The sequence below is a fragment of the Sapajus apella genome, unplaced genomic scaffold, assembly GCF_009761245.1.
Source record: "Sapajus apella isolate SASKATOON/1434 unplaced genomic scaffold, GSC_monkey_1.0 scaffold1925, whole genome shotgun sequence".
Lineage (NCBI taxonomy): Eukaryota > Metazoa > Chordata > Mammalia > Primates > Cebidae > Sapajus > Sapajus apella.
In genome coordinates this window covers 1-11,868 of record NW_022438851.1, presented here as the reverse complement: position 1 = coordinate 11,868, position 11,868 = coordinate 1, and the positions used below count along the sequence as shown (strand labels likewise).

The following is an 11,868-nucleotide window of genomic DNA, read 5'->3' as shown; positions in this document are numbered from 1 at the left end:
TGGTCTGCACCATGGCCCAGGCCCTGGGATTTTGCACAGCTCTGCAGGTGAATGAAAGCTTCGGCCAGGCTGGGGAACCACCGCACTAGACGCAGACCTGGTTTTCAGCCCCAGCCCTGCCACTGACTGGCTTTGTGAGCTCAGGCAAGTCACTCAGCCTCCCTAGGCCTCAGTGACTTCCCTGAAAGTGAGAATTCTGCACACAGTGTTGTGATGATGTTAAGGGTGTGGGCCTGGGACTGCCCTGATGCAGGAACATGGAGCTGATCCAGGACACACTCCGCCCACCTCTGGAGTATGTGAAGGGGGTCCCGCTCATCAAGTACTTTGCAGAGACACTGGGGCCCCTGGAGAGCTTCCGGGCCCGGCCCGATGACCTGCTCATCAGCACCTACCCCAAGTCCGGTAGGTGAGGAGGGCCACCCACTCTCTCCCATGTGGCAGGCCCACCTTGGTCAGTCAGGTCGTGCCCTCAGCCTGTTCACCTCCCTCTCCCTCCCTCTCCAGGCACCACCTGGGTGAGCCAGGTACTGGACATGATCTACCAGAATGGCGACCTGGAGAAGTGTCACCGGGCTCCCATCTTCATGCGGGTGCCCTTCCTTGAGTTCAAAGCCCCAGGGTTTCCCTCAGGTGTGTGACTGGGACCTGGGGGGAAAGGGAGTGGAGGAAGACAGGGCTGAGGCTTCAGCTCACCAGACCTTCCCTGACCCACCGCTCAGGGCTGGAGACTCTGAAAGACACACCAGCCCCACGGCTCATCAAGACGCACCTGCCCCTGGCCCTGCTCCCCCAGACTCTGTTGGATCAGAAGGTCAAGGTGAGTCCGGGCACAGTGGCTTACACCTGTCAGCCCAGTACTTTGGGAATCCAAGGCAGGAGGCTCACTTGCAACCAGGAACTGGAAGACAGCGTGGGCAATATAGGGATTCAGTCTCTTTCAATTAAGAAAAAGGAAAGCTAGGTGTGGTAGCATGTGCCTGATGTGGGAAGATCGCTAGAGCCGAGAAGTTTGAGGCTGCAGGGAGCCATGATCACACCACTGCACTCCAGCCTGTGTGACAGAGAGAGACACCAACTCAAAGAAAGGAAAAAAACTAAAAGAGAAGAATAAAAAGGTCCAGATGCGGGGCAAGGCAATCCAGGGAAGGAGGCTCCACACAGCTCAGCTCTGGTTTTGTTCTTCTGGAAGGTTGCCCCACATCCTTCTGTCTTGTCTCATCTTCAGCGGGGATGCCATCTGCCTCTTGCTCTGGCAAGGGTCTGCTGGCCAGAAACATGAGACTCTTAAGTGTCTGCCTCAGACAGGCAGCGTATGGGTGCTCACAGGTGAGCAGAGGTGGGGGCTGGAGGGGACCAGGCATGCCTTGCTCCAGATTGGGATGTGACGGCATTGATGCAGTTTATATTAGTATAGAATATGGATCCAGGGACCAGGCTGGACTTTGACATCTGAGCAGGGTTCAGATCCCCGCTTGGACCTACCTCTTCCATGAGATCTCAAGCAAGTCAGCGTCTAAGCCTCAGGTTCCTCCTTTGCCAAACCAAGAGATGAGCCGGTTTGGGGCGGGCCGTGTGATGGCGCTGGGCCGGGTCCTCTGCCCCCGCAGGTGGTCTATGTTGCCCGCAACGCAAAGGACGTGGCGGTCTCTTACTACCACTTCCACCAGATGGCCAAGGTGCACCCTGACCCTGGGACCTGGGACAGCTTCCTGGAGAAGTTCATGGCCGGAGAAGGTGGGTTGACCGGAGGAAGGAGGGTGTGGAGCCGAGGGGTGGCTACAACACACAGCAACCCTGTGTCGCTGTCCCCCGCCCGCTTCTCCAGTGTCCTACGGGTCCTGGTACCAGCACGTGCAGGAGTGGTGGGAGCTGAGCCGCACACACCCTGTTCTCTACCTCTTCTATGAAGACATGAAGGAGGTGAGACCACCTGTGCTGCTGCCCTCCATGGGACAACTGGGGGCAGGCACCTCACAGGGACACGCAAGGCCACCCAGTCCCCTCTCCAGGCAGCACCACAGCAGGCCCGGATTCCCCATCCTGCCTCCCTGGCCCAGGCCTCCCAGCTGCAGCCCCACCTGGCAGCAGGCCCCACACAGCTCTCATCTCCCACACCTGAGTCAGCTCCACAGGTGGCCACGGATCAGATACTTTTTTTGAGAGAGTCTCGTTCCGTTGCCCAGGTTGGCATGCTGTGGTGTTAGCTCACTCTAATCTCCTCCTGCCAGGTTCAAATGATTCTCCTGCCTCAGCCTCCCCACAAGCTGAGAGTACAGGTGCACGTGACCACGCCTGACTAGTTTTTGTATTTTTAGTAGAGAGGAGTTTTTGCCATGTTGGCCAGGCTGGTCTCGAACTACTGAGCTCAGGTGAACCGCCTGTCTTAGCTCCCACAGTGCTGGGATAACAGGCCTGAGCCATGGCCCCTGCCACGGATCAACTATTTTTTCCTATTGCTTCTCCCTGCCAGAGGGTGTCCCACCCAGAGCCACAGTCACGGAAAACCATCCCGGTCCTCACCCATAGGAGCCAAGCCCAGCTCATCAAGGGATCACAGGGCAGAGAGCAATTCATTTTACCCCAGGGACAGGGCCCCAAGCGTCCAGGACCTGGCTCTGAGGGTTTTCTAGTGGAAGTGGCCAGATCCCCTCTGAGGTTAGAGAAGGGGACCCCTTTTACTTTCCCGAATCAGCAATCCCAGTCTCCACTGAGGAGCCCTCTGCTGCTCAGAACCCCAAAAGGGAGATTCGGAAGATCCTGGAGTTTGCGGGGCGCTCCCTGCCGGAGGACACCCTGGACCTCATCGTTCAGCACACGTCATTCAAGGAGATGAAGAAGAACCCCATGACCAACTACTCCACCCTCCCCAAGGAGTTCATGGACCACAGCATCTCCCCCTTCATGAGGAGAGGTGGGCGCCGGCCAGCACGGGGGTTTGGGGCTGGTGGGAGCAGCAGCTGGAGCCTCCCCATAGGCACTCGGGGCCTCCCCTGGGGTGAGACTCCAGCTTTGCTCCCTGCCTTCCTCTCCCAGGCACGGCTGGGGACTGGAAAACCACCTTCACTGTGGCGCAGAATGAGCGCTTCGACGCGGACTATGCAGAGAAGATGGCAGGCTGCAGCCTCAGCTTCCGCTCCCAGCTGTGACAGGGGCTCCCGGGGTCACTGCAGAGGGAGTGTGCGAGTCAAGCCTGACCACGGGGCTCAAGAATAAAATATGAATTGTGGGCCAGCGACAGTGGGTCATGTCTGTAATCCCAGCAATTTGGGAGGCTGAGGTAGGAGGATCACTTGAGCCCATGAGTTGACGACCAACCTGGGCAACATAGTGAGATTCTGTTGCAAAAAGTAATAAAATAAAATCAATTTTTAAAAAGAGAATAAAATATGATTTGTGGGTCAGGCAGGGTGGCTCATGCCTGTAATGCCGGCAATTTGAGAAGTAGAGATCAGAGGATCACTGGAGGGCAGGAGTTTGGGACCAGCCTGGTCAACGTTACAAGACGCCATCCCTACAAATTTGAGAAAATTATCCTCACGTGGTGGTGAGCACCTGTAGTCCCAGGTACAGGCCAAATTAAGGCAGGAGGATCCCCTGAGCCAGGGAGGCTGTGGCCGCAGTGAGTGGTGATTAAGCCAATCCACTCAAGCCTGGGGGACAGAGCAAACCCTGCCTGAGAAATAAATAAAATACAATTTAATTAAAATAAATTGTGATTCCTGACCAGGCTGGCCAACATGGCAAAACCCTGTCACTACTAAAAATACAAAATTAGCCAGGCTTGGTGGTGCACGCCTGTAATCCCAACTACTCGGGAGGCTGAGGCATGAGAATCGCTTGAACCTGGGAGGTGGAGGTTGCAGTGAGTCGAGATCATGCCACTGCACTCAAGCCTGGGCGACAGAGCAAGACTCCGTCTCAAAATAAATGAATAAATAAAATAGTTTAAACAAGAGACACACAGCAAAAGAAGTACAGCATAGAGTAACTTATTGCAACAGATAAATGGTATTTTGAAAGTACAAAGTGGGCAATATACCTTGGAGAGTTCAGAACAGGCTCTTCGTCGGGGCTAGACAGTGTTGATTATTGCAGGAAAAACCCCCTTGTTGGGAGTCTCACACAATTGTTCATAAGGGTGGGAAGAGGAGTCACTAGTAAGCATGTTCTGGGTGGCTCTGGGTGCACATGGGCATTTGCTATGCATGCTTGTTCCTAGGACGAATGTCTCCACCCAGAGGTGTGGTTTTTACTATTAAATGAGCAAAGGGTCAGTTTGAGGACAGGTAAAATGCAAACGCAAATGTTCTCAAAACGGGAAGTCTCTACTGGAGATAGCTTTGCTCGAATGAGCTCAGTGACCAGGCGAATGCTAAGGCTTACTATATTGGCTATGCGGTCACCAGGGTGGCAGCATCCCCAGAACGTCATTGTCTCCTTCACGGACTATCCTGCCTCACCCGAGCTCCATGCCCTGTCCTGGCCCAAACAAACTCTTGGAGTCTGTCTTGGGGTTGGCCTTCCACTGGGGCAGCAGGATGACCCACACCAGCTCAGGGTGTGTCTCCTGGGGGTAGAGGGGCTTGTGTCAACACGTGGCCACGTGGGGAAGCTCCTTCCCGGCTGTTAGGCTGTCCCCCAGGCCCTGTGCCCTGCCCTGGCCTGGACACTGACTCTTTGCCTTCTTCATCGATGTCATCTACCTCATACCTGCAGACAAAAGGAAGAAAACGCTGGATGCAGCCAGGGTCGCGGTCCCTGTCGGGAAGTGAAGAGGACGGGGACAGCCCAAGAGCTGGGTGCTCCCTGCACAGCAGGCGCTGTCCACAGCACCCTCTGGGGAGCTTTTCTCCTGCTGCAGAGCCAAAGCCCAGGCAGGTGCGGTGACCAGAGAGCATCCCTGGGGCTGGTGTCACTCGCCTGTTGGTGGCGTGGCTCTAACTGTCCACCTCGGCCAGGATCCACTGCTCGTCCCCATCCACAGCCTTCACCGGGGCAGCCACCTTGTCTCCAGGTCTGGCCACATAGTCCCGAGGTGGCGATGGCCCCACAGAGGGGTGGGGGCCTGTGAGTGGAACCAAGGGTCAGTCCCAGCCCCTGGGCACCAGCCCCTCCCTCGAAGCTGCTGCCCTCACCTTGTCACCAGGCTTCCCGATCCACAGGGGCAGGGTCATGGCTGACTGCTGCAGCAGGGTCACCAGCACCCCTCTGCACATGGTCTTCCAGGGCGGCTCTGAGTCATTGTAGAGACTCAGGATCTTGGCCGATGTAGGAAGGAAGGAAGCCCTGACCACAGGAGCAGGTCCAGCCCCAACCCCACCTAGCCTGCTGCACTGAGCTGTTGGAGGAATCCTGAGAGCCTTAGCTCCCTACTGAGCCCAAGGGCCCAGCAGGACTGTGGCCCCATCTGCCAGGTGTCCTACAGGGGCTGCTGCGCTCAACTACAGATGGGTGAGGTGGCAGCACAGCGGGTACCCAGGGGGAGGAACCAGGGAGGGACAAATCGGGTTCGGAGATGCAGGTCAGTTTCTCTTCTTGATGTTGGTGCTGACACAGAAGTGTGTTTAATAAAAAATTTCCTAAAATTCGAAGGGTCCCGCGGTAGTTGCGGCGAGGCCGAGGCGCTTCTTCCACTATTACCTGCTCTACTGCCTGAACCCCTCCGCACCAGGATGGAGTCTACGTGGGGTTCACTGTCCACCCTGCTTGTGGGGTCCAGCAACATAATGGAGGCTGCACCGAAGGCAGGACCCAGGCCGGGCACAGTGGCTTACATCGGTAATCCCAGCACTTTGGGAGGCCGAAGCGGTCTGATCACTTGAGGTTAGAAGTTCGAGATCAGCCCGGCAAACATAGTGAAACCCCGTCTCTACTAAAAATGTAAAAATTAACCAGGCATGGTGGCACATACCTGTAATTCCAGCTACTCAAGAGGCTGAGGCAGGAGAATAAGCGGGGCGGGGAGGGGGGGGGGGGGAAGCATGGGGAGGAGGAGGAGGTGCGGGGCCACGTCGGAGGTTGCAGTGAGCGCAATAGCGCCATTGCACTCCTGGTGAGACGGAGAGGGTGTCTGTGCTGGGAAGAAGGCTTCCTGGAGGAGGCAGACGGCACTGGGCACAGGTCTGATGAGAGGGACCTGCCAGGCCTGTGAAGCCGGCGGGGACCGAGCCTGTCCCAGGGGAGGAGCGTGACGGGGAGGCGGTGCCTGGGGAATCTTGATGTTGGAACTCCAGGAGGAACTGGCTGGGGCGGGGGTGATGATCCAGGCTGGGGTCCTGCGTAGCGGTCCTGGTGGGCACGCTGGGGTTGGGTGGGGCGCAGGAGGAGAGCAGGGGTGACAGACAGGTACCTAGACTGGAGGCGGGTTCTGAGATTGGCAGGTGGAGGGGGCGCGGCTGCAGGCTGCGGCGGGGCCTGGGGCTCGGCTGAAGCCGGGAGCGAGGACCCCGCTCTCGGGTAGAATTGGAGGGTACTCGTGGTGGGGCGCAGCGAGGCTCAAAGGGACACCCACGTTCTCCTCCCCAGGGTGATGGTGCATGTTCTGCACTGTTTCCCGTCCGCCGTGGCCACCATTCCAGCAAGGAAGGAGACCGCGTGGTGGCGAGTGTCCGGGGTTTGGGGTCCCACCCCTACCCGACGCAGTCATGGCGCCCCCGTACCCCGCCGGATTGTAGTGGACCCGTCTCCCCCGCCCTGGGTGCACCAGCCGCTCCCGCAGCGCCCAGACCTCCGCCGGGAGCTCTGACGGCTGTGCAGTACTGGCCGCTGGCCTTCGGGCCTCCCCCGCCCCAGGGCGCCGCGCAGGTGCCTTTGCTGACGCCGAGCGTGAGCCTGAGCCCGACCCGGGACCCCAGAGGCCTGTGCGCCCTGAAGCGCCCGCGCACTTCAGGGGAGGTTCGCCCCAGGCAAGGGGGATGCATCTTCCCGACGACTTCGGATCCAGCTGTTTGTTGAGGAACCAGGAAACGCCCTGACACTTTTGCGGCCCTGTCCCCGTCTCTAGATGGGGATGACAGTACTTCTGTCCATTGCGGAGCACAGCAGGACCTGCCTTTTCCCTTTGACTGGAAGGTTCTTCTCTACACCCCCATCTGTCTTGATAACCTGCCACCTCCGCAGAGGTCTTCCCTGTCTCCCGATTTAAAATTGCAGCTCTGAGAAGCCGGGCACGGTGGCACATGCCTGTAGTGCCAACTACTGGGGAGTCTGAGGTGGGAGGATTGCTTGAGCCCGGGAGCTGGAGGCTGCAGTGAGCTCTGACTGTTCCATTGCACTCCAGCCTGGGCGAAAGAGCAAGACTCTGTCTCTAAAAAGATAAACTAAAATTGCATGTCTTGTGTGCTTCACCATGGCTCCTTCTCCTGAATACTTATTATCTCACGTGCTGCGTGTTTTATTGATCTCATTAGTCTCTCCCATCCCAACCTTTGTACTAAACTGCCTGAAGGCAGCTCTTGTCACTGCTGGAGAACAGAGTCCTGCACAAAGCTGATGGCTAAAAAATAGTTAATGAAATAATGGATGATGGGCGGGTGGTACTAAGTTCACCTTAAATGTGAGTGGAGGACTAGCCCTGCAGAGATTCAGTGACCTGCTGGCCGTTGCTAAGCTGTCACGAAGTTCAAGTCTGGCTGCAGTGTCCAAGCTGTGACTCAGTCACTGCTGATGCTCACGGGACCTTCACCAGCTTAGTCCCAGAGAGCAAAGATTTTAACCCCCGACCTCCATTTCCTCGTCTGTAAAATGGAAATATGGAGCTGTGTAACACCCGGAACAGTGCCTGCTGCACAGAGGCTCCCTGCCAGCTCCCTCTCCCTCCTTGCCTCTTACCTGCCTGCTGCCTGGGACTGGATGAACAGGTGCCTTTGTGTTGCTCTGACCCTGGCTGCCCGCCAAGGGTCCATGTGATCTGCCTGGCAGAGGAGTTCCTTTGGGAAGAATCAGGGCAGCTTCTGTCCCCCGGCACCAGCCTGGTCCAGCTCTGGGAAGAGGGTGCCCAGTTGTATAAGCCAGGCCTGGGCAGCCGAGTCCTCATCTTGATATTCAGGGCCCAGCCTGGAGGGGACTTGTGATGCCTGACTCTATCTCTCTGGCCCCATGCCTTGGTAGCTGTGGGAGGTCACTGCTTTAGGTGACCTGATCTGGTTGTGCAGATGGGCATGGAGGAAATAGTAGAAGACTCGGAATTAGAAGACGCGAGTGGGCTTTGGCCCCGGCCTCGCCACCCCACTCCCTGCCCTGGGCTGTCTGTCACCAACCTTCTTGCCTCCACAGACACACTGGACAGCCCTGCCGGGGACCTGATCCTCAGCATCCCTAACCCTCTCCCAATACCAGTGGCCTAAGGGAGGTCCTCAAAGGCCGGTGGGACATCCATCTCTGTCAGTCTCCAGGCTCTTGACACTTTTGCCAGAAGGAATTTAAGGACAAGTTAGAAGGCATGAATGGAGGGAGATTTCTTGCAGAGCAAGAGTATACACTCAAGAAGGGGAATGTGGGGGTCATGAAGAGAGTGTCTCATGCCCTAGGTTTGGGACTGACCTTTATGGGCTTCTTTAAAGATGGTGTATTCATGAAGATTCCAGGAAAAGGTAAAGATTTCTCAAAACCGTGGTGCCACAATTTACGTCCAAATACAGGTGTTCCTGGAGCGGTCTTGGCACTGGTCGGTGTATGATTTAACATCTTACTGATCATATAATGAGATCCTAGGTGAAACCTACATCAAATGCAGCGCCATGTTGGGTCTGGTTGGTTGTAGCCAGCTTGGTCCTCATCCTATTTTTCCGGGACTTATTGGCCCTTAGCACATGCAGCTATTTCAAGTTTCCTTCTTCTGGTCATGTGAAACTGCAGCCTGGGATTTTCTAGTCCCCAGCTACCACCCTGTATTAATCTCACATTCTTGCCTATTTTCCATGCCATCTGGAGTGGGTCTAGCTGGTTTTTACCGGACTGCAATACAAAGTCTGAGCCAAGGGTACCTCCCGATGGTTACTGAAGGCAGAGATGGAGCTAGTGGCCTCAGGACCTGTCAGTCAGGATCACAGAGGAGGGAGGAGGGGCCGTGGCCCTAACAGGTGACCAGCCTCCCCTCTGCCTGGAAACCCCACGCCTCAGCTTTCCCCTGCTTGCCTCTGAGTTCGCGGAATTCTTGAAAGCCTTGGGAGACTCACCTTTACTCAGCTGGTTACCTGTCTAGTAACCAGCTTGACCTTGGACTTTCAATAGTGAGGATAAAGAACGAGGAGGATGGGGGGGATGCCCTCCTTCCACAGGGCCCCGAGGCTTCCAAGCCCCAACCTCCCCCGTCCTCTGTCTGCAGAGCCTTCTTCAAACCCAGGGAAAGAAAAGCACCTGCAGGGGCTGCTGTTCTAGGATCTTCTATTGATGCTCTGTGAGGTCCCCTGGGAGCCATGAGGCTGGGGCTGTCTCCCAGGGCAATGGGACTCCAATGTCGTTGTTCTTTCTTCTTCTGTGCATCCATGCTCTGCTCCACCCCTGCCCCTTCACTGTGCCCACACACATCACTCCAGGCTGGCCTTGTGGTCGGAGCCTGGAATGCCTGCGCTGCTGAGGGCCTGTGGGCTGCACTAGACCAGAACCCCTGGCGCCTTCAAGCATGGCCTGGAGCCAGCAGTTAGGTGACCTTTCCCGGGCCTGCCTATCTCAGCCTTCTCCTCCAACCCCTCCCACTTCTTCTCTGGGTCAATTAGAGAAAGCTTGTCTATTGGCCTGCCTGGTGGGGTGGAGTCCAGGGGTAGGTCAGGAGCCCTGGGACAGCTCAAAACAACACAAAGAAAACCAAACGCACCATTGGGCCCTTTCCCCTTTCATTCTTGCTATTATTATTATTATTCTGAGCTAGAGTTTTACTTTTGTTGCTCAGGCTAAAGTGCAATGGCTGGATCTCGGCTCACAGCAACCTCCACCTCCCGTGTTCAAGAGATTCTCCTGCCTCAACCTCCCGAGTAGATGGGATTATGGGCATGCTTCACTATACCTGGAGTAGAGCTGGGGTTTCTCCATGTTGGTCAGGATGGTCTCGAACTTCTGACCTCAGGTGATCCGCCCACCTCGGCCTCCCAAGGTGCTGGGATTACAGGTGTGAACCACTGTGCCCGACCATTCTAATGTTTTCTACAGATCAAACCCAGTCTTGGCTTTGCAGATCACTCCAAGCTTGTCTCCAGCTGGCGGACTAAGGAGGATAATGGAGAAGCTCCCCAACTCCCAAACCCACCTCTTCCTCCCAGGAGCAAAACTAACTCTGGCCTGGCTCCAGATCCCTCCCACACTGGACTTAGGAAACCCTCAGCACAGATAACAGCCCTGCATTCCCACACCGCACCCACACTCAGCCACTGCGGGCGAGGACAGCCAGCTCCCGAAAGCTCAGGTGAGTGACATGGTGGAATGGCCCAAGTCGCCCTCACCCTGCTCAGCTTCTGGCTCCAACATTCCAGAAGCCGAGGCCTCTGCCATTCCTGCTCTTTCCCCATGGATATCCCATTTCAATCAGACAACCCTGGCCAGGCGTGAATCCCCCTCCCTCCCTTTTTTTTTTTTCCCCTCAGGGAAGCCAGGTCTTGCTGACACTCAGACTGGAGTACAGTAGGATTCTGGTCACTGCAGCCTTGAATTCCTGGGCTCAATCAATTCTCCTGTCTCAGCCTCTAGAGTAGCTGGGACTACAGGGCCTTGCCATCCTTCCTGCATAATTTTTCAAAATATTTTTTAAAGGCTGGACTCGGTGACCACGCCTATAATCCCAGCATGTTGGGAGGCCAAGGCAGGTGGATCAGGAGGTCAGGAGTTTGAGACCAGCCTGGCCAACATGGTGAAACTGTCTCTACTAAAAACACAAAAACTAGCCAGGTATGATGGCCAGCTCCTGTAATCTCAGCTATTCTGGAGGCTGAGGTAGAATTGCTTGAATCCAGGAAGTGGAGGTTGTGGTGAGCCGATATCATGGCATTGCACTCCAGCCTGGATGACAGAGCAAGACTTCGTCTCAAAAAATAAAAAATAAATAAATATAAAAGATTTTTAGAGACGGGGTCTTGCCATGCTGCCCAAGTTGGTCTCCAACTCCTGGCCTCCTAGGGTCTGGGATTACAGGTGGGAGTCACCCTGCCCAGGACCCTCCTCCTGCTGAGTCATCAGTTTTGTTCGTTCCCACACCAGGGTCTGGCCCCCAATACTAGCTAGTTGCTCAATGGGCCGTGTTTGTCTTGGAACCCAGATGGACTGTGGCTGGGCAAATGGATCACAGGCCTGGCCGGCCTGGAAGGTTTCCAAATGTGAGGGGCCCTGAGCGGGTCAAGGAGAGGAGCACCGGGGAGAGGAGCCCAGCCAGCCTGGGAGGTTTCCACATGTGAGGGGCCTTGAGGGGCTCAAGCAGGGGAGCATCTGGGAGAGGAGCCCACTGGGTGGAGGCTGGGATCTCAACACCCTCCTCAAACACTGGGTTTGATGTGTAGAAAATATTAGAATGGTCGGGCGCAGTGGTTCACACCTGTAATCCCAGAAATGGTGAGACAAAGGGCACTGGCTGGCAGGGAGACAGCACAGGCAGGCCTAGAGCTTCCTCAGGGCAGCTGGAGTCTCCTGGAGACCTTCACACACCCTGATACCTGGGCCCCGCCCCGTGAGGGCACTTTCACTGGTCTGCACCATGGCCCAGGCCCTGGGATTTTGCACAGCTCTGCAGGTGAATGAAAGCTTCGGCCAGGCTGGGGAACCACCGCACTAGACGCAGACCTGGTTTTCAGCCCCAGCCCTGCCACTGACTGGCTTTGTGAGCTCAGGCAAGTCACTCAGCCTCCCTAGGCCTCAGTGACTTCCCTGAAAGTGAGAATTCTG

The 11,868-nt window shown here is 56.2% G+C and overlaps 1 protein-coding gene and 1 long non-coding RNA gene across 2 annotated transcripts; both read left to right on the top strand.

Annotated features, from left to right (window-relative positions):
• Positions 1-3,383, top strand: LOC116547033 (sulfotransferase 1A1). Its single transcript, XM_032273122.1, has 7 exons — positions 1-405; positions 508-633; positions 723-820; positions 1,611-1,737; positions 1,829-1,923; positions 2,734-2,914; positions 3,037-3,383. Exons 1-7 carry the CDS (start codon positions 258-260, stop codon positions 3,147-3,149), a joined length of 888 nt encoding a protein of 295 aa, XP_032129013.1. The 5' UTR covers positions 1-257; the 3' UTR covers positions 3,150-3,383.
• A 3,047-nt stretch (positions 3,384-6,430) lies between these two features.
• On the top strand, positions 6,431-10,518 carry LOC116547035. Its single transcript, XR_004266917.1, has 2 exons — positions 6,431-9,083; positions 10,175-10,518. It is a non-coding gene; the product is annotated as an uncharacterized LOC116547035 (long non-coding RNA).
• The last annotated feature ends 1,350 nt before the right edge of the window (positions 10,519-11,868 follow it).

Coding starts and splice junctions, on each gene's coding strand:
- LOC116547033 (XM_032273122.1), top strand. CDS start 258: ATGGAGCTGATCCAGGACACACTCCGCCCACCTCTGGAGTATGTGAAG. Junction 821..1,610: donor TGTTGGATCAGAAGGTCAAG/GTGAGTCCGGGC, acceptor CTGCCCCCGCAG/GTGGTCTATGTTGCCCGCAA. Junction 2,915..3,036: donor CTCCCCCTTCATGAGGAGAG/GTGGGCGCCGGC, acceptor TTCCTCTCCCAG/GCACGGCTGGGGACTGGAAA.